General features: G+C 42.9%; 1 protein-coding gene across 5 annotated transcripts in view; it reads right to left on the reverse strand.

Annotated features, from left to right (window-relative positions):
- LOC108927609 (receptor-type tyrosine-protein phosphatase mu-like) overlaps positions 1-23,141 on the reverse strand; it is a 194,993-nt gene that overhangs the window by 53,413 nt on the left and 118,439 nt on the right. For 3 of the 5 annotated variants that reach the window (XM_029246316.1, XM_029246314.1, XM_029246313.1), the window contains exons 12-16: positions 22,280-22,553; positions 18,882-18,918; positions 16,410-16,484; positions 12,113-12,248; positions 5,606-5,635 (exon numbers count right to left, since the gene is read on the reverse strand). In XM_029246316.1, the coding sequence (XP_029102149.1) occupies positions 5,606-5,635; positions 12,113-12,248; positions 16,410-16,484; positions 18,882-18,918; positions 22,280-22,553 (552 nt within the window). The remainder of the gene's footprint in view (positions 1-5,605; positions 5,636-12,112; positions 12,249-16,409; positions 16,485-18,881; positions 18,919-22,279; positions 22,554-23,141) is intronic. The other 2 variants (XM_029246317.1, XM_029246315.1) reach the window with 1 other exon arrangement.

A 23,141-nucleotide genomic window follows, 5' to 3' on the forward strand; every position in this document is an offset into this window, starting at 1 on the left:
CTAGCTCTCCATTAAGTGTCGTGAGATTAATTTCAAAATGATCATAACAGTTATGTGGATTGTCACTTGTGAGCAGCACTCGAGAACGCCAGACCCGAGCTGTAAACACTGTGGAAATGAAGGGAATTAATGCAGTCCCACACTCCTGACGCTCTTCTGCTCGAGTGCATCTCTGCCAACTGTCGGCATTCGCGCCGAAACAAACAAATTTTAGAAAACAGATGTGAAAATATAATTGAAACTAGGTATGAAAAAATTACCGTTCATAACAGCTAAATATTCCACGAGAAATAACGGTATCAGGACTGTACAGAAATAAACCGGTAACAGGTATACCCTTCAGCGATGGTCCCCCTTTATGTTCTCTGTTCAAATTAGTTACTCTAAAGAATGACTGCAAAGACCCGAAACTCAGCATGAACAGCTGTCTGGCAATGGCTTGGGCATAGCTGTGTAACTTCAGTATAATTTTATTTGCCGGAGGGGGAAAGACTTCTTTTGGCTTTGCATTTCTTTACAAATTTATGTCACATAACATGTTATGTGAATTTGTAAAGAAATGCAAAGCCAAACCAAAAAAAAAAAAGAAAAAAAAAAAAATCATTGAAATGGGACACCAAATTCAGATTCCATATCCAGCTACACTATTTTTTCCCCAGAAATGGACTAGATTCTTAACTTTGCTCACAAGATTGAATAAATATTACCCATAAGTAGGTAACTGATATAAAAATATCCTGTATATTGCACCATGTTTTAAGTCTGACAATCTAATTTTGCGCATAAGGAACAAAATGCAGAACTACTTAAAAAAACCTTTATCTTCTCCAAAGCGACTTAAAATGTTACACTTCTGGCAATTATTTACCCATTTATACAGATTGGAAACTTTCTACTGGAACAATTTAGGGTAAAAGTACCTTGTTCAAGGGAGCTACAGCTGGAGGCTGGATTTGAACCTGCAACCTTTGGATCCAAAGGCAGCATCCAGGGACACCTTGGTTGTATATACATCTAACATCACAATCCGTTATAAATTTCCACTAGATGAGATCCCTTTGCATTACACAATCACACTGAGAATGCCATTATATACTGTATATGTATTCCTTGCCAAGATTTATCTCCTTGATGGATAGTCCGGATTAAACATCGGAAACTCCTCGGAGACTCCGTGCCTCGGACTATCCAAAGCTCTCAGATCTGCCTCCCCCTCTTCAGTTGCCATTTTTCTACACCTCTTTGCCTCATTTGACACATTCAAAAGAATTATCACTGAAAATGGTTTGAATCTAACCCATCAGGTAGACCCTACAAAACTCTCTCAACAGATGTTTCACAGGGCTCTGTTCTTGGTCCTTTACTTTTTCTGCACCGCTTGGCTTGGGCTTTACTTTTCATGGTTTCTACCACAATTGTGCAGGCAGCACACTTTCTAACTTTACCCCAACCAACATAGACATATCCTCACAGACTGTAGCGTTTCTCTGATATCTCTACCTCGATTATCATTGACCACCTACATCTCAGCCGTTCCAAGACTGAAATGCTCCATCTTCCCTCTGATTCTTCCACCTGTCGAGAGTTCTCTATCTCACTGGACAGCTTGCTTATCTCATCGACACAGTCAGTCAAGAAGGTGCGAGTCACTGACCCCAGTCTCTGCTTCTCCCAGCACGTTGCAGCTGTAAACCAGTCTTGCAGATACTACATTTCCTCTGCTACATTCGTAGAACCTGTCAACACCTCACACCCTATTTTACCCACTCTCCTGGTCCATGATGAGGTGGTATCTCACCTGGCCTACTTAAAACTATTTCCTGGCTTGTCTTCCAGCCTCTACCGTCAAGCCTCTTGAACGGTTACAGAATTGCACTCAACCTGCCGAAATGCTCCGCTACATCTCCCCTCTTCGTCTCTCAACCGACTTCCTGTAGCTGCCAGCAAGTTCAACACTCTGGTTACAACCTACAAGACAGTCAAAATGATCTGCACCCTGGTACCTTTAGAGCCTGATCAGTCAACACACTCCAGCAAAAGCTCTGTGCTGCTCCACCTCTGGCTCCTTGGTCGTCAAACGAACAAGAGGTCAAAATTCAAAAACCCACCTGCTCTCAGTTTTGGTCCTGATGTGGCGGAGGAAACCTAACACTCATGAGGGATCTCAAAACACAGGTCTTCAGAACCCAATTCCTTCAGTACCTATTTAATAACATGCCTGCATTTTAGTCCAGATTAGACAGTTAATCATCATTTTTACTACCATTACTACTGTTATTATACAATACTGCTCAAGAAGGGAATTTTCGATTTGAAATGCACTTTTGTTTACCCTGAGTTGTATGCTGTATTGGAGAAAAGTGTCTGTCAAGTGCTGGAATCGAACATATCTGTTGGATAATATACATTTATAAAATATTTAGAACTTCAGGCTATACAATGTATTTGAATTGTTCCTTTTTAAATGCAAATCCATTTTGTGAAAGAAGGTACATGGAAGACTTATTGGAAAAAAAAACTCAGCATTTCCAACACTGTGAAAACCACAGTGAAAAGAGTTACGACAACAACAACTGTGGACTGCAAGCTGTTACAGCTGACCTCGGGGGTAGAAATGGGGAAAAACAAGAGTGGAAATTCTCCACCCCCATAAAAGATCAGGCTGTTTTGCCCAGTGCCGTCATGCTCCCATCATCACACCCGTCCATTTGTCCACAGAGCTGGTGCCAGGAGAAGGATCTGAGTCAATTACCCCTCTAACGTGATTCATCGATGATCCTTTCAAATATTCCTGTTGTTCCTTTTTTATTTACTGGCAGAATATTCAGGGATTTACACCGGCTTCACACAAACAGGGAACATCTGGTTGCTTTCATGAAATATGCAGAGGTGGAAAATACCAGGACTTGGCTACTTATGTGTTCCAGTGACAGCACCGCTGGTATTTATCATACTCTATTTGCATTTATAAATTAGTGAGAACCATTCCTCAACGTGTGGATTGACCCCCCTCGTCGAAATCCTCAACCGATCAATTTTCGTTAAAGGACTAGTTTGACATTTACGAAAAGAACAATGCCAGTTCCTTAATGAGATCCGGGAAATAAAGTGTCGTGTATCGCGGAACGTGTTAATAACGCGTAACTACAAATAGTTCGTAGGACGAGTCACTAATTTTGCTGGTAAGGAGGCTGGAGGTTTGACATCTGCATTTTCTGGCCGATGACTGCCGTGGCCTTTGGTTTTTATTATCAATTGATAGTATGACTGTAACACAGATCATTAATTGTGTTTCCTCTGACAGGCTCCACAAGCTGCTAACCACTGTAAAATTTTATGATCCACTCCGCAACTGCAGCAGCTAGCCTTAATTACAAGGCTGCCTAATTACACTATTTGCTATCTAGCAAAGCACACAGTCAATTACAGGAAGGAAAGAAAAAAAGTGGCAGCTACACCACCTGCTGCCTGGAATGTGGCGCTAACCCCCCACCCCCCCCCGACTGTTTCGACTGTAAACACCAGCACCGAGAAGCGGTGGCCCGGCAATGACCAATCACACGTTCCTCACTACGATGAGCCAAAGTGCCTTTTATTCCTCCTTCCTCCACATCGTCATGCAGAATGTCAGCGAGACAAATGCGCGTCCCCTTGTTGCAATTAATTTGATTCTTGTTCCACGTGGATTAAATTAAGGGCTCCACGCAGTCAGTTAAATGGCCTTATCGTGTCTCTTGCAAACTGGCGAAGTTTACGACTCGCGCTTGAAAAGACGCACCCGGAGAAAGCGAGAACATCAATTTTCACGCACTCCTGATGGATCCAGTTATTGCCGTCTCTTGTTTATATTGAGACATTTTGCATTTCAATGTTCCGCACAAAGTCGTCCATAAACTGAAACGAAGTCGGCATCCGTTTCGAACGGCCGTACAGGCACAGGCTGAGCGTTTATATATATATATATTTTTATCTATGAGCGGATTTCGTTCCCAGAATCCATCATTTATTTTGCAGAACTTGCAGCACTTTGAGTGCTATCACATTGATTGTAAAGAAACGTTCAGTTTTGTAATTCAGTACCATGTGCACTTCTGAACGCCTCTGGAAAGAAAACTGCAAATTTTCTTCTTTTTGAAGGAAACAATAAAAAGATCGGTTATTGGATAAGTGTTGCTCACCGGTATGCCGAGTCCCCCCGCGCCCCCACCGTGTAAGCGGACTCCCCATGTCTACAATCACGCAGACCTCAGTTTAAGGATTAAAGTAGGTTATAAAAGACCGCATTCCACTGAAGTGCATCCAAGCAGTAAAAGAGTTAAACATGGTCCAGTTTGCTCTTGGTTCAATAAACTATGATCTTTCTACAGGGAACTGGATTGAGTGCAAAACAGACGCTTTGGCCATCCACCTACACCTTCAGAATGGTCAGGGAACAGAAGAAACTACCCTATGAAGAAAAAACAAGCTGTAACTCAGTTTTTTTTAAGCTCTGCAATAAAGATTAAAAACAAATCATAACGCAAGCACATCTACATTAACTAACAATACACCGCAACTGTTACTCTACTGTAATTCAATACATTTTTACTCATGCTTTGATGGAACGCTATCCTGACTCAAAGATGATGTAAAGATTAAATACTGAATATTTCATATTAATATTGGCTGAAACCTCATTTATAGGGGGGCGCAGCGGGTTTAGCTGGGTCCTGCTCTCTGGCAGGTCTGGTGTTCGAGTCCTGCTTGGGGTGCCTTGCAATGGACTGGCTTCCCGTCCTGGGTGTGTCCCCTCCCCCTCCAGCCTTGTGCCCTGTATTGCCGGGTTAGGCTCCGGTTTGCCACGACCCCGCTTGGGACGAGTGGTTTCAGACAGTGTGTGTGTGTGTGTGTGTGTGAAGCCTCACTTCTTACTGATGTACGACATAAAGCGTGAATAAGATCATAGTCTGCACATAGCACTCCACTGGAGCATATCTAACAAAGAGCTTTTAGCACTGCTCTATGGCGTGGAGGGCTCCACATGCCGTCATCATGAACATGCAAAAAACGAAAAAAATCTGATCCATGAGAAGAAAAAAAACATGATCTCTAAGATGATCACTGGCAGCTTCACAATAAGGACAAAGACTGAAAATGATGGCATGGGGGCAGGTTGGATGGGAGAACGAGGAAACTAGGTGAACAGTTTTTGTAGGACACTTCTCTTTCTGAAATGGATGACATTACTGTTTGTCGACAATCCTGTGGATCACAGCAGGTTTTCACAGCAGACATTCCCACCGATCACAGCAATTTTCTTTAATAAACAATAACGCAGAGCAAGCACTCTGTTCTCAAAAACTCAACAAAACCAAGAGGTACTGCAACCTAAAAAAACCTTCAAAATATGCTTTTAGAATTTTTTCCAAAAAGCATCAAGGTCTATGACCCCTACTACTAGAGGGTACATAATAAACTAATAAATCTGACATTTTTAGCAATTTAAGAGCCAAACTGGATCTCTTCCAAGCAGCCAGGGTTCAAAAAGGAAGGAATTAAGAAGACATGCATGGAGAAGGTGCGGTGGAAAGCATGGAAACTAGCATTGCACAAAGTGGTTACTTACAGGTAATAAGTGTAGGAGTGATAGGTTCTTCTGCCGAGTGGGGTGGTGGCAGGATTTAAGCAGTGGTGGGAGGGATGGGGAGGAGGGGAAATGGAATGGAAGGAAAGAAAAGTAAAATATTAATGTTGGAAAATATAAATGAACAAAATCAGACATGGTGGCCTAAGTGGGGGTCTCTTGTGAATGTGGGGGCAAGGTGAGTGCTGGAAACAGGTCATGCCTGGGTCCTGTGTCCATTTGGACTACGGTTCCAAGACAGGATTACAGTTGACCCTCCCACATTGCAGAGGTTATTGGCTCAGCCCCCCCACAGCGTGGAAAAACGCATAAAATTTTCAACCCCCCCCAGGCATGCAAATTGAGCATAACAAAGCGAGTATATAATACATTAATATTATACATAAAAACACATAAAATATATGTCTTACTAAACTTTTTTACTTTTTCGTCTGCAATGCTACAAGGTTTCCCGCACAAGGCTGCGAAGCTCCCAAAAAATTCCCCATGTTTGCCGCCGACCCGCAAAAAATCGAAGCCGCGATGTGGGAGGGTCAACTGTATAGGTTAGGTGTCACAACGAAAGATGGCATACAGTTACTTAGTCAAAGGGTTGTCATATTAGTGGTAAGAATATTAAAACAGGCAATGCTTTACATTGTCTTTATGATGCTTTCATAAAGTCACATACAAATTATGAAGATATAATAAAGTATTTCACGAGAGGTCAACAAATGAGCGTAACCTGGAGTAAGCATGCCGTTAGTAAAAGCTCAGAACATGCCAACACAAGAAGTTGTGCCACATGTGAAACATTGTAGATGACGATGCCTCACCTCACATTCCACAACGGATCAGATTTAAAACTAAGACATTACAAGAGTGCCTATGACACTACTGCCGGACAGCTTTTCAGTCATCGTCGTGCAGTACTTGTGACACTAACCTCACATGCAGAAACTTCACAAAATTATTTGGAGTTTTGACTGAAAAACATGAGTTACGACATGAGTTACGACAGCTAACTAGACACTGGTGTGTCAGATAGGGTGTGTGAGAGGCGCTTCTCTAGCTGGCGAACCAAGGCCACCAACGCAGTACGATAACTAGGATATGCTGATGCTATAATCAGTTTGAGAGATTCTTTAATACAAGGTTCATAATGAGGAATGTTGTTATACAAAGACTTACAACATATCAGTTAACTCGTTTTGGATTTTCGATGGAGCTACAGGAAATTGATAGGTCATGAATAACTCCAAGGACCGAGGCAGCCCAACTCATTGGTTTATTCAGTCTCTCAGCATTACCTGGAGCAGTGCCTTTGCCAAAGCACACTGCTCTATAGAAGACTGCAGCTGCTTCAACAGGCTGATAGAACATCTACAGCAGTGATGTGCACACTCCAAAGACCTGAACCTTCTCAGAAAGTCAAGGCAACTCTTGCCCTTCTTGTTCAGAGCCATAGTGCTGCAGGCCCACTCCGGACTGATGCCAAGGTGCACCCCCTCTGTACTTGTAAATCCTCACCACCTCCACCATGGAGCCCTGGACCTACCGAAGTCCACCAACACCTCTTTTGTGATTAATATCCACCACTCAACACAGTCCTTCACAAAGCCTTTGCACTCATCCCCCTGCCTACACCTCATGAAGTCCAAAGTAAACAGGGTGAACAAAAATGAAGGCAAGACTGCTTTGAGGATGAGCAGTGAAAAACAATCCAGGGGGGCCAGATGTTGGTGGAAGGGGGAGCGATGGCAATAGAGAAGGCCGTAGCGCTCAGGTGGGAGGGTGGGGGTGGCCACAGACCAAAGGTTGGTGTGAAAAGGTGTGCATTTTCAAACAGAGTTGGGGGGAAGGGATAGCAGAAGGGGTTGATATGCAGAAGAGTGAAGTGGAGGGAAAGGGGAGGGTCCAGAGGTGCAAGTCGGTGGGCCGGAGCAGTCCTTGTCAAACCTGTTGAAGAACACCTTTAATGCCTTAGTCACCCTACGCTAAGTGATCGACAGACTAGTTACAGCCAGCAACGATTCTCAGACCCTTCCACACCTCCCGCTGTCTCAACTTGTCCTCCACCTTTATCCTGTAGATGTCTTTGGCATCCCTGATCCTCACCCTCGGCTCAGATCATATTCTTTCAGGGGGCCTTGAATTCCCAGCTATGCCCCTGCTCCTGAGACTGCCCGAGTCTATATTTATAGATCAGGTATAAAATATACATAAAAAACCATTACACAACCTAGAACTATAAGGATGATTATGAGAATCAAGCTTCATTAAACTAAAGACCCATAAAAAGCAGTTTCAGATACTGAGCTGCCCTTTTGTAGGTTATTGCAACTGATTCATTTGTTTCATTGGACAATAATCTGTAATCTAACATTAATTTTGCAAATTAAAACAGTTTCCAAAGAAAATTGTAACTTTCTCATTTATTTAAAAGTATTAATAGTGCAAATGCTACATTCACGTTGATACATCATAAACTGTACACAAGTGAAAGTACAGCTGGTTTTGTAGTAATTTAGTAGCAATCGTGATTTCCAGCACGTGAGGCTTTTTAATGTTATGAACCACTAGAAAACCAAAGACCACAGTCTGTTGCTAGATGATATTACCCTTTACCAGAGGTGGGTACTGTAGCCAAATACAGGTGAGTAAAAAGTGTGAGAGTGTTAGTAACTGTGTGAGTAATATATAATTATATTTTGGTAACCATATATAAATAGTACTTTTACATACACACACATCCAGTAAGCTGAGTATAAGTAGCATATAACCTCAGAAAATTACCGAAGTACTTTGACTGAAATAGATTAATGCTTTGAACAAAAAATGTTTCAATATAATGGAAATAATATTTAATTTGAAAATGTACCTACATATTTTTTCAATGAATTTGTCTTTGAATAAATCAGAGACCTGGTTAACTAATGAGGTATCTGCTAGAACGGTATCTACGCAATGGAAGAACTTCCTGTAACTTTTCTCTACAGTGGATGTTGAGGTGTTGCTATTTATTCATTTACTTGACACTTTTCTCCAAAGTGACTTACAACATTATCCTGCTACTTCCAGTAATTTACCTATTTACATAGTTGGGTCATTTTCACTATCAATTCAGGGAAAGCGAGTTGCTCAAGGCAGCAGGAGGTGGGATTCAAAGGCGGGATTTCGCGTTCACCGAGGCCGACATCCTTTGGCAGACAAGGACGACATAACGTGTAAAAGTGGGGGGGATGTAACCAATACTCCTTTTGGGGTTAAGGTGGATGTGTAACCAGTACGTTTTTTTTTTTTTCTTTTTTTAGGTGGACTGGTACACTGTGTACTCTTAAGTTTGGATCTGAACATAAGGAAAAAACTATATGTCTTTATACAGAGAAAAATTAAATTATGATAAAAGGCAAATAAGTCAGCAGAATGACTACTCAAAGATTTGTGATAACATTGTCAAAGGAGAACGTTTGTCACAACACTACCGTAGGAATGACATTGTTACTCCGGGGAATTTGAAAAATATTCAAATTGAACTGAAATTTCCCTCCAAAAAATACAATACCTGTGTACTGCCATTGCTGACAACACTCACATTCTCCTGTTTGCAAGCCACATCCAGTTAGCATATTAATCAACATATCGAGGGACATTAACTAAGAAAAATTACCAAACTTCGCACCTACAGATGTTCAGTTGCATTTTTTTGGTAGCCTTTATAAGTACAGTGTTTTCTCCAAAGTAATTTACATGTTAAGTTACTTCCAAATATTTACCCATTTACACAACTGGGTAATTTTCTTTTGCAATGACTGCAACAGTTTGTCCCGAGCGGGGTCGCGGGGAACCGGAGCCTACCCGGCGATGCAGGGCACAAGGCAGAGGGGGGAGGGGACACACCCTGGACGGGACACCAGTCTGCCGCAAGGCACCCCAAGCAGGGCTCGAACCCCAGACTAACCACCCAGCGGGTACAGGCTAAACTCACTGTGCCGTTGTGTCACCTTCCCCCCCCCCCTTCAGTGGTAATTTTACTGGAGCAATTTAAATACCTTGCTCAAGGGTACTACAGCTGGAGATGAGAATACAACCCGCAACCTTTGGGTCCAAAGGCAACAGCTGTAACCACTACGCCACCAGCAACTTAGGTAAATAAAATTATATTTTTATTATATGGTTCAAGAGATACTTGCTGAAAAAGTTCTGCCAAAATTCTAAATGACTTGGTGAAGTTTTCACATGTAAAGTTACACACGACTTCCACGGGAAGGGTGGAACTTGAAAGGACCATCGACGTAGCACCGGTGTCACAAGTGGGGAAGGTCAGTGGCACCGAGTCAAGGGCGACTCTTGGCCAAGACTCACTTGGGTCTCAGGTTTGGGGAGGGGGTCAAAGTGGTAAACTGTTACCTTTTTTCTGAGCAGGTCTTTGCACTGTGTGAGGAAACCCTCTCAGGCATCGGGAGAACATGCAAACTAGGAGCAAGATTTGAACCCACATCCAGCACGACTGCGCAGCAGTGTCATACGCACTTTTATAACACATGCAGCATCATTTTTGATATGTCATGACAGGCGGCACAGCCTTTGTCCTGTAACGCATTATTTTGCATGTGGCCCAATTTCTTCATTCGGTTCATTCTAAAATTGTTACTACGTCATGCTTCAGACTGCATTATGTCAGCTTTGATGAGAAATATGACATGCATTATAATATGTTCACAATATGGTCATCACATTATTATGAAAGCATCATGAAGACATTAAGTAAAATGAAACGGGGCTGAACAACATATTTCGTCAGTAAAGGAATTAAGTTATCTGGTAAGTGCAATAACAACAATTACTTTGACAGCTACGGACAAGTAAATATAAGAAATGTAAATAAGTGTGTATACAGGTGGTCCCCGATTTATGATGGGGTTACGTTCTGCGAAACCCATTGTAAGTTGAAAATATCACAAGTCGAAAATGAATTTAATACACCTAATACACACCTCTGCGTGACAGACTGGGAGATGCGGATCGCTGTTGCTGCCCAGCATCGCAAGAGAGTATCGCTCTGTGTATCGCTTGGCCAGGAGGGGAAAAATAAAATTAAAAAATTCAAAGTACGGTTTCTACTAAATGTCTATTCACCATCGTAAAGTCCAAAAAAAAAAAAAAAAAAAATCGCAAGTCGAACCATCGTAAATCAGGGACCACCTGTATGTGTAGTTACATCCCAAAGACCTCCTTAGAATAAATTCTAAAAGGGAGACAATCATACTACATATACACATTTAAATCCATTTCTAAAACAATTCATATGAACTAGACTGATTAAGACATTGGCGCTTGTTATTTTCTTTGAATTTATGACCAATGTTCATAAAGACAGGAACCTTTTCAAATAAACACCGAAAGATCCTCATCCCAAACAACTCAAGCTCATACATTTTCCATAATACATTTTATCGCCACTATTTCAGCAAAAAGTTAACGTTTCAAAAATAAATAAAAAACAACAGCTTTATGTTGTAAATGAAGCCCATATTTGCTGTGTGTGGATGCTTTATCAGCACAAAGCTATTTGAATGAGGTGAACGACACTAGAGTACTCTACAAAACTGCGAATAACTCAAGTTGTGTTATTGCAGATGTCAGTGTGGACAAAAGTTTTTTGATATTTGCACTGTGTTGCTTCTTGGGGCTGAGTTGAGTACTGAGGGCTCTCCCTGACATGGGACCGCCGCTAATGTAAACTCGCCCGGAGCTACATGCCCAAGGCCCCCTCTTTGAAAAACGTTCTTTCATCAATTTTTCTGTCTCATCTCGCTCTTTTCCCTCCTTCTTCATAAGACAAGCCTCAGAAAAAAAAAAAAAAATCCACTTTCTTTCCCAGGTCATTAGAACAGTGGCATTTGTTCGAATGTGGCACAGGGTGGATTTACCACTGCGTGCTGTAAACTATCGCAATGAGTACTTTAATGAGGCTCATCAGTGCAGTCGAATCAAATATTTGGGGTTCGACTGATACTTGACTACATGGCATTTCAGTTCATGTTGTTTGTGTTACCATGTACCTTATTGCAAAAGTACGTCTTTCATGCTGGATCATTTTGACAAGAGATTAAAAAAACTGTAATCACTGTGCAATTATTACAGGATATAGACCCCTGGCTGTATTAATTTTTCAGACTGAAAATGGAACCCATTCAATTTTAATAGTTTACCTATTCAGGGGAAATTTGAGGACCTAATTTACAAGTATTAAAAAGGTGGCAGCTCAGTTGAAAATTGTGATTTTTCAAAAAAAAAATCTTTAAATAAAAATACAATAAAAAAAAATTTACTGGTGAATCACCTATATTGTTACGGAACAGAAGCAAAATCATTTTCCTAACAATCACTAATATATTTGTTCAGATATTTAGTTTGTCATTTCAGCAATGTGGCCATGATATCAAAATTAAATAGTGTATTCATAGTGAACCATGCTGTAGCGGTGTAAAGGACAGCAGGTCTTACCTCTTCTTCATAAGCAGCACCACGCCGAGGAAGATGATGACGAAGAGCAGGATACCAGCGATAACTCCGGCAATCTTCACCGTGTGGTCCGTCTGCTTCTCGGGCTCCACGGCATCTGGTTTCCGTGTGGCTGCCCCTGCGGTCAACATGGAGTTTCCAACAGGCCACTTTCACCGTTTTTCCTTGAAGGACCTGAAGGCCATTCTACATGACCTTTGAGTTGCGCAGCACTGTCTGGAGTACCTTGCGTTCACCGTGAAACGAGACTATCGTTGCATCTTCATGTCCACTTTGCTCACCCTTAAAGACTTGTGGACTGAGTTGAATTAATCAGTAATTAAAGAACTGGGCAATTTCAATTTCATTGGATGGAATCATGACAATGACACAGACCACGGTACATCCAGAAGACCATCAATTTGAGCGAATATTCAGCATTTTGTTGCTTTGTGCTTCCCTATGAGAACTTGGACAAACTGCCACCGATGGCCCATCGTACACGCGAATGCACCACGTAACGACTGGTCATCTGTCTCCTACTGGCGTCCTCACATGGCACATTCAGCTCGTTTCCTGTCCTCACCTTGCCCAAGTCTGGAACACAAAACGAAAGAGCGATTTGAACTAATTCGCCGTGCGTCGCAAAGCACTTCCGACAATTTCTGTTTTCGGTCGCCTGTGGATGTTCGAATGTGGGTCATGCACGACGAGTGACAATGAGAAGAATCTCAGTCGGAGCAATTCATGCGCAAAGTGGGCGGCGACGTGCCCGCGCAGCGGCGGGGACACGCGCTCAATATCTGCTAGAACGAGATAGCTCACATGTGGCAGCGACCGATGTTTCAGCCCAAAGGCTTCCCTCCTTGAAATGAAAGGACTTTGCTCTGGCTGTTTACTGTATAATGGGATGGCATGTCTACCGGCTGCCCAATGAAATATCCATTTCCCTGCACCACATGAGTTTGGGAATGAAAAATGGCACAGACGGCCCTTAAGCTCGGCCAACAATCCATTTTGCCAGCCCACCAGGCACTTTTTGATCAAAGTCTGACAACATCCATCATCCACCAAGGTGATCCAGTGCGGTAAACACTGTGACAGAGGTACAGAGTGGGGGGGGGCTGTATTTATCTCTTGTTTACAAGGGTAACTTCTGTGAGTGTTGCTTCCTGTGGAAAAATAGCTCAGCCCTGCACGGATCCAGAACATCCGCATCCCAATGAAAGACGAGAAGGGCTGGGAGCGGAAAGGTGCTCATCAATCAGTTCATCCGTCCTGTTGGATGGATGATCCTGAACTGCAGAACACTTCTGAACACACATTGATGGCATTTTGTTCTGGCCAGGACTCCATCATTACATGCCCTGTCTTGGCACGAGCATATTTAAGACAAACTGTGCTTTGCAATGAGCAATAAATGTTTTACTCCACCAGCCATTTAGCCACCTGCTTTCTGCCACTTCTCCAGCACTCTTTACATTTCAGATAAATGCAGATACGCTGATGCGACAATGTTTATTACGAGCAGCCGATATGTGCCAGAATAACATTTTTTTTTTTTTTTTAAGTTTATTCAAGGGACGGTCCCCTATTTCCGCAAGGACCCCTGCTTGGGCTTCATCTGCGGTCTCAAGTGCTGTGTAAGGGGGCTGTAAAATGCAGCGAACAGCTGCCGCAGTAGCGGGGAAAAACACACACGCATGCACACACACTTCCATAATTTCCTCCTATTTCTACCTCATTTCCAAAGCAATGCGGTTTCAAGGTGAAAATGCCAGAGACCAAACACTTGAACGGAGAGGCATCTGCTGTTTTTGGAACCGATATAAGGGTGTCCCTCCCAAACTGTCACAGCTGGGCTCTTAGTTCAGAGATGCAGTCAAAACGTGCCTAACCGAGCTAAACCGTGTTTTTCGAATTCAGAATGAGGATTTACCATCTTGCCGGTCAGCGATGTTTGAGACCTGTAAGCAGCATTGAACTCATCAGGTAATGACAGTATTCACAGTCGCCAAGGGACACATGGAAGATGGTCCCAAATTTCAAGAGGTTCCAGGTTTACATTTACATTTATTCATTTATCAGATGCTTTTCTACAGAGCGACGCACATCTCATAGAAAATACGATATGTTCATTACATTAGCAGAAAGACACTTGGATGCAGACGTGTGATTCTAAAGTAGTTAGTTTGTTTCTTTCCACCATATGAACCAACGTTCATCACACGAGTAGCTGCATAAAACTTTATCCCGATATCAACGATTCCTGATCACCTTCCTAGTAATATTTTTTTCCCCCGAGATACAAACATTTGCATTACATTACAGAAGTAGCTGCGTAAAGATTTAGCCGGGCATCATCTTAAACATTTTACAGCATTCGACTGCACATGGGCAAGGTAAATCTAAGTCAGTATAGGCAGTATAACAGGTGAGCAGAACTGCAGGCTCCAAACACAATGGTCACCTGTACATACGACCTATGGCTGCATTTACGGCTCAGTTACGGCTATGTTTTGCAAACTCAGGAGGGAATGCTGAAACCGACAGATACGCGCGTTGAATTTTGCTTCGAATTCCCATATCTCAATACTAGAACATTCTCTGGAACATATGAGGCATCCGGTAATTTCCTCACTCAGTATGGTGTTATAGATGGGGCTGCCAATAGAAAAATGACAGATACATACAAAGGAAAGAAAAAAGTGTGATAAATGACAAAGCTATTGAATAAATGCATTTGGCTGAATATCCAGAGGCTCTGAACTTCTCTATTGAATTCTTTAGATAAAATAGCACTACATACAAATTACTAAGGCAGACAAAAGGGAAATGCTCGTCCGGGATGCCGTTTGAGAACGAACGACAAAAACACTTTTTGCTGCGTGCGGCGCAAAGCACAATGGAAACGTTCAACACTGTGAGGTTAAATCAGTTCCAAAGACAAAGACTCAACATTTAAGCTCTCTCACTTTTTCATCAAGGCTTGACATCAGCAGCTACCCAGGCTCCCTCAGCAACCAAGACTTCATTTGAGGTCATTTTCAATGCAAAAATTCGAAAATAATTGAATTTTTCAATTCAATTGGAAATTATTCGACTTACTGTCAGGGTTTGGCAGTGTAAGTTAAATTGGAAAAATAGATATGTTCATGAGCGGCAAAAGGTCCTCCTGTAACGTACCATACTTGGCCGAAAGGAAAACTTTATAACAAAACCCATGTCTCTATAGGCCTTATTCAGCCATAATAAGCTATTTTTCCACATCCCGCCACACTCATAGTTATTCAAATAGCACCCAAAGAGGTGCGATGTCCCGCTGGTCATCGAGAACACTGACGTTCCTTAACGGTACGTCCCGGGGCCAAATAGACAGTGACATCAAGAAGACCTGACAAAAAGTCACGTCTCAGTATTGCACTTCTCTTTTCCACCCCGGCAGCTTGCTGTGGCTGTGTAACACCTCGAACCAACAGCAGTAGCAACGGGACTCTCGACGCTGCCAGCAATTTACTCATAGGCCCCACGCGCGCTGAGGCCCCGGCACGAATCCCCGCTGAATTCCCTGCCGAACCAGTGCAATGAATCCAATTTATTGTGCCGCTGGGCCTCCCAGTCAGAGTCTGCAAATGACACAGTTCAGACCCCAAGTCTTCAGTGTGGCTCCTAGAGGACCACAGGGTGTCAGTGTCTGTAGGCTTTCATTCCAGCCGAACACTTCTCATTACATTTACATTTCGTTTATTCCTTTAGCTGACACTTTTCTCGCAAGCAGCTCTCAATGTTCACATATTTACACTGATTTATCCTTTTTTTTTTTTTACACCCATCCTCCTGGTAGGGCACATAAATGCCGCAACAGACAAATATTAGGAAACATAAGCAAATAAAATGCTATTGGGAATAATAAGGTGGAAAATTGGCCACTCAAATGTTTGTAATGTGAGGAACCAGAGTAAAGAGCTGCGGCCATTGATGGAATCAGGAAGACTGACGCACGTATGCACGCACACGCACGCACACACACACACACACACACACACACACACACTCAAGACAGGGACAGAAGTCGTAGGGACCCTCAGTCGAGCTCTCATGGACCCGCATCCTGAGGGTTCTCATTCCAGCCACACATGCAACACCTCGACTTAATGAATCAACGCACGGCACCAAAATAATTGGTAAAAACGAGTGGTTCCGTGCGCGGCTGGACTGCACACCGACAGGAACGAAAGCCACATCCATAGCCGCCGAGGGGTCCCCGCTGCACGGAGCGGATGCTTGGAGGAGGTCTGACCTGTGAGCTGGTTGTCGCCAGCCGCCGGCGCGATGCGGATGTAGGGCGTGGTGAGCTGGGTCGCAATAATGGCGGCTAAGGGTCAAAGGAAGTGTTCCGGACCAGCATGCAAAGGGAGAGAGAGAGAGCCTGAAGCCAGAGATGCAGCAAACAGGAACGCTGTGACAATTAATACAGAAGCAAAGAAAGTCCCACTTCCCCCAAAACGTACCGATGACACTGGCCAAGAAAATTTTAACTTTTGTCCCATGAACTAAAATAGGTGCGTTATAGTACTTTTTAGGCTGAATTCAGATCTGTTTTCAGAATTTTTTTTCCATCAGGCAGGATTTAAACGTTACAAAGCAATTAAGTTTTGAAAAAAGTGTACATTACTTATTCGTAAATAAGGCTGTTATTACATCTAAAATATGTACAAACTTGTAAAACGTACGAGCGTATGCTTTTCGGCTACGTTTGGTCTCAGGAACATCCCTCTTCAGCGTCCAGCAATAGTCTGCCAACATACTGGGACTCCACCTGCCTTGGTACCGTTTCTCCAGCTTCAAAATGTCTTGGTGAAATTTCACCATCCTCATCACTGACCCACCCATCTAGGTTTGTGCATTCAGAAAGAAGCTATTGTACTTGACTAACAATGAAAATAGCTGGGTTTTGCAAACTTTTTGTTTCAAATGCCCCATATAGCTCCGGTACCAATATACTGCACAGTATGATATGTAAATATACTGGGACATAAAAACAATGGGTGATGAGAAATTCTGAAAACATTTGAATTCAGTATGCAAAAATACATAGAAAAGACACATTTTTCCCATGGGACAAAAAACGTGTTCACCAGTGTGATTAGTATGTCTTCAGAGCTCATACCTGCCCCTCTCATTTTTTTTTAATCCATGCAGCATGGCACCGAGTATGTCCTGGTGCGCAGGATAAAGCAACACATTCTTGAAAGGTCCCTTTTGCAAAGGAATTCCGACAGAAAAGCTAAAAATGTCTTTTTCAAAGGGATCTGGATCTTTGTCAGTCCTGCCTTTCTTGTTTAATTTATTTATTTGCAGTTTTACAGGAAAAGAAGCCCTCGGGGATGGCGATCGGTTGTTTGATTTGCAGGCACCCAGAGATCTGATGATCCATTTAACAGATGCTGCTTGGGTCCAATTTTAAAAAAAAAAAAAAAAAAAATCCCAACTGACATGAAATTGAACAAGTGCACAAAAACTGCTTTTAGGAAGCTACGGTGGGGGCCGCACAGATTAAAACACTGCTCCCCGTGCCATTCAAGTGTTAAGTGGTAAAGATTAGGAGCTAAAAGCTGAGCTGGAAAAAAAAAAAGTTTGGAACAAAGCATCCTTCATTTGCATAGAGCAGCCTGGGCACTATTAGAGAGATGGTGTGCAGTAAGGAAAACAGATTACGCACCATCTGTGCACAGCTAAATTCAGAAGCAGCACCGCGTGTGATCAGAGCGGAGGCCCATTGTGCCGCTGTGCCTCGGCCGTGTTTGCGTTTGTGACACTCTGCAGCCCCACAGCTGCTTGGGCCCCGTTTCAGTCACGGTCATTTTAATGCTTCAGTTTCTGCAGATGCCCGAATTAAATGTTTTGCGGCGGTGCTATTTGCAAAGCCCACTGCTGCCGCGTGGCACATCTGAGTTGGGGAATTTACTTTTACTCATTTAGCTAACCCTTTTCTCCAAAGTGACTTAATGCTGAGGTTACAATTATTTACCCATTTATAGTTGGGCAATTTCACTGGAGCAAATGAGGGTAAGTACCTTGTTCAAGGCAACTACAGCTTGAGGTGGAGATCAAACCTGCAACATTTGGATCTAAAGGCAGCAGCTCTAACCACTACACTACAGCTGTCCCTGAATTTGCGTTGGAGAACGAGAAAAAGGTTCATGAAACATGCTTATAGGCCTGATAATGTGTGCATCTGTATGTCCTCATTCATCAGCCACATAAGCAGTGAGGGTCACTGTTTTAAGAGCCAGACCCTGGAAGCAAAAGGCCAAAGGTGGAATGTGTGCAGCACACAGCAGCCCGATAGCCACAGGCTGGCATGAAAAGTCATCTGCCGGTGTGTCTCCTACTTATGTACCAGCGCTGTAAACCCGAGACGATTATTTTAAAGATGTCAAGAAATCTTTGAAATTTTCCAGATACAAGTTAAAGGACGCTGAAAAATCAGAGCCAAAATGCGTCTGGTTCCTCCGAGTGCTGTCTGCAGGAACGATCATCGATTCCCTTACTGCAAGGTGAGGTTATAGTTTAGTTACAAGGACTGACTGGTTTTACTGTGAAGTCAATATTCTCAGCTGAAATGACCGTAAAGATTCAAAAGAGCCGTGAGTTCACAGACACGAACACACAAAGGATAATGAAACAAAGATAAACCAAACAAGGAACAAATCTTTGTATTTGGCTACAGCATTTTTTCAGTGGTTCGTACGCCAGGGTATAGTCCTACCTTTGGTGGCGACACGGACGCAATCGATTTTCGTCTCCTGCATCAGAAAGGAAAGAAAGAAGTTTCACTGTAAATAGGAATGAAATGGGAAGAAAGCGATAGTGTAATGTGGCAGCTGTGTGTCTCCTTCTATGGTGTCTAGGAATTCACATCATTCCCTTGGAGCAATGGGTTGACAGAACTTCCTCACTGGAAAGTGTCTCGACACCTGGAGGGGCCCCACGGGGCCACGGTTATTTCCCCTCCAGCTGACAGAAGGCCGACTAAAACCAAGGCCTCTGACTAAAATCGCCTTCTAATCGGCGCCACGACTGACTCCCAACACTTTTCCACGGTGCGTCTGGTACCCTGAAAACGGCGACACCGCCTCTGGATTGCACCGATGAGACATGGGAGCGGGACCAGACGAATATGAGGTTGACCGTCCCGACATCACGGGAGATCGAGAAATCCACCTTGCGGGAAAAACAATCCACTCTGCTCCTGGGTGCGGTCTCACTTCGGTGCCAACCAGTCCCTTTTTCCATAGAAAAACAGCATACTGACCTTTGTAACTGATAATACATATTTAAGAGTCTGGCACCGAAGTAGAAATACTGTTTGAATCCCAGCAGTTTTATAAAGGTAAATGCAGTCCTGCTGTACTGTGCATTATTTAAAAAGATGGCCAATTAAAATATGAACTCGGTAAATTATTTAAGACTAGATACATGGATGTGGCTCAGGTAAGTAAGAGCAACTCAGTAACTGCAACTGGAAATAAAACATTGAGTGCCAATATGTGGTCTCTTTTTCCATTAGCCCACATGTGAACATTAACAGTGTAAAAACCTTCAAATAGCCTACGGTTATATTGCAGGCAAATGAAAGAGTAATGAGGGCCGTATACAGAGTACACACTGACTGCAGTCGACACAAACTTACCATGATTCTAAACAGCCACCTCTGAGACAGGCGCAAAACATGTAATTGGTATTCTGCTCACGAAAATCATTTTAACAAATAAAATATAATGCACCCAGATTTTAATAGTATTTCCTGAAAGGAGTTGCAGGGAAGAAAAATATGAATTTAGATATAGATACATGAACACAAACCTCTGTGAGGCAACAAGTTCTAGGAAGAGGCTCACACTGTCTCCCCTCGCAAACATCTAGTACCTTCCATAACAATAGAGACGTTCTCCGGGTTACGATGGGCCGACTTACGATTTTTCGACTTTACGATGGTGCGATAGCCTTATGCATTCAGTAAAAACCTTAGTTTGAATTTCGATATTTTTCCCGGGCAAGCAATATGCGGTACGATACTCTCTCGTGATCTGGCAGCAGCAGCGATACGCATCTCCCAGTGTGCCACACGGTCGCTAGTGCATACAACCGATACTCTACAGTGTTTTGCATCGCCAGCGTTTTATTGAATACCCCACATACCTACGTTGTGTTTTGTGCATCCATCATGTGTACGAAAGGCCTATCTCTGTCTCCTGCTACTGGTGAGAAGAGGACAATTACTCTTGAGAAGAAACTCAAGATAATTGCCCAGCATGAAGGTGGCAAACCTGTAATGGCCATCGGATGTATGCTAGGCAGTGATGTTCGGTAGGTTAGGTGCATTAAATGCATTTTCAACTTAGGATATTATTGACTTACAATGGGTTTATCGGAACGTAACCCCATCGTAAGTCGGGGGGCGTCTTTATAATGACACTTACAGAGTGCGAGGTATAAAATACATATAGTTTTCTACCAGAAGATATACATCCATTCTCTTCCGTGTGAGATGAGCACCTAACATTTCCCCAAATCTTTGTTATAATCAACACCCTCCCACTTTGTCAGACACTGCGAAGCAGCGATCTTTGTTCGGACCCCGCAGTTCCTCTTTCTAATGACTTACTTGGGCTTCTCTGTAGGACTTGAAACACACGGTCACCTGCTCTCTGCAAGGGGCTGTTGACATGAACCTTCTCAACGAGTTCCTGTTTAAATTGCACCCCTCCCTCTTTAAAACTTAGAGCAAAGGGAGGCTCTTCTGGACCCTGGAGTTCGTGGTGCGGCGCAGCCCAATGCAAAGGTGCCTAATGCACAGAAAGAGGTGAGTTCTGAGGGTTTCCTTAAAACTCTTCCAGTCTCGTTCCTGCGATTCCATCAAACCCCAATCTAACTGAGCAGCCCAATTAGTCCGTGTTTTATGCAAGAATGTGCTTTTCGTTAAGGCCAATTTGCATATAAAAGAGGAGATTAGCGATTCTCCTAATTTCCAATTAGTGTAACTTTTAATAATGGATTGGTGAAGCGATGCACCTCTGACCAGGAAATTTATAAATCCTTCTACTCTTAATTCTACTTTTAATGAGCACTCCAATAAACGAGCACAGCAAGGTTCACCAGTCGAGTAAAAGACCAGTCGGAATAATCGGAACGTAAACCGGATTTAATAATTTCTCGATAGAGCATCTGAAAAGATGGGTCATGAGGAAAAATTATTTCCGCAGCAGCCGTTCGCATCCATTCAGTTTGACTTATCACTTTCAGAAACTGAAGATTTCTATCACCAGGACCAGCAGTGAATTAAGACAGCGAGATGCTTCTTTCGCTCTTAGATCTTCAGTTTGGTTCAATTAACTATATTGCACCCCAGCACTGAGTACTGTGAGGAATGCGAGCGCCAGTCACTCCATCTCACTGATATTACAATTCTTCACAATTGAACCTAAGAGCTGAGGACGTTTCAATCGAGATTATAGGGCTCCTGTCTCAAAGTAGTTTAAATGGAAGACTAATGTTGTTTAACAAAGTGTCATTTAGAGAAAGAAATCGCTCAGTCAATTATCTTTTAAAGTGGCCCACTTTCGGAGCACTCAGAGTAATAGTTTATCTTGCTGAAAGTGAAGCCGAATTACGTCGCATTTTACCTTGTTTATTGGAGGAGCAACGGTCTGTGAGAGGGGTGACCATGGCGGTCCTCAAGACTCACTGCACGATGGTCACGATTCACTTCATTGAAGTATTTATTTGGATCGTAAGCTAGCTTGCACGGTGTTTCCAGGTATAAATCGAGAGATAATACAAATTGTATCAATTAAAACTCGCTAGTTCAAAAACCACACAAGTGAAAGCTGTATGAGAGGTTAAATGTACTATTCTCACAATAAGATGACTCTTCATGACTTCTGTTTAATTCTGGAGAGCCATGTACCTGGTTGCCATTAACCTGTACTCTGCTTTTACATTTTCTTTCATTTATTTAGTTGATGCTATGAGAGCGATCAGAGGTTCCATAGTAAGAGGTGAGATCTGAACCTGGGACCTTCGAGGGTAAGACATTAACCTGCAGACCATCTGCTGCCCCTTTTGAAGAAGAGTCGTACAAAAAGACCGCGCGGAGACACTCACCCAGTTAGCGGTGCTGACGGCCTGGTAGTAGATGCTGTAGCTCTTGTGGGGGAGCAGCGGGGCGTTCCAGTAGCCGCCGTACGTTCGGTTGTCGCCAACGCTGAAGGGCTGAGGTACCTGGAGGCCTGCCACCGGGAACTCGGCCGTGAAGTAATAGGGCGAGTTGAGCAGCGAGGCGTTCTGGAAGTGGATAGGAACGGGGTAGCAGCGCAGGATTTCTGCCGCCCCCCTGGTTCGTCGTGGTCGTTCCTCCTCCACCACCACCTGGTACACACTGGGGGTGGGAAATGAGAGGGTTACCAAGGCACTACATTCTCTGGGTTCTATATATGATACTGAATCTGCCATCTACTGAACTGGAACTCATCTCTATGTACACAAAAGCAAGTGGTTGCATTGAAAGTATGTAAAGCCTCTGTGTCCCTTAGTTTTACCACAAAATGGTCATTTCCATTAGAGTCAGTGTTCCTCACGTGACATAATAGGTGTGGAATGACTAATTCCATATATTGTTCAAAGGAAGTCATGTGTAGTAGAAAAACTGCAGTAGTGCAGGTAAAAATTTAAGCGAAGCACAAGCTGTATTGGTTAAACCAACTAGGTGAATAGAATCAGGTGTGTAAATCACAGTCATTTATTCATTTTATAAGTTTATTTTTGGATTTAACATTTAGATGTTTGTTTAATACTTTATACAAGGGTTCATATACTTTCAAGCAGCTCTGTAAATCCTAGAGAAAAATGCACACAGCATTGGGGATGGAACAGGAGGGGAACAACCACTGCAGCTGCGTTAAAAAAAAAAAAAAAACCCTGTACGGATGATCAGAAATCATTGCACGGGACTATTTAACACCGTCTC

Source organism: Scleropages formosus, chromosome 19 (assembly GCF_900964775.1).
Source record: "Scleropages formosus chromosome 19, fSclFor1.1, whole genome shotgun sequence".
NCBI lineage: Eukaryota > Metazoa > Chordata > Actinopteri > Osteoglossiformes > Osteoglossidae > Scleropages > Scleropages formosus.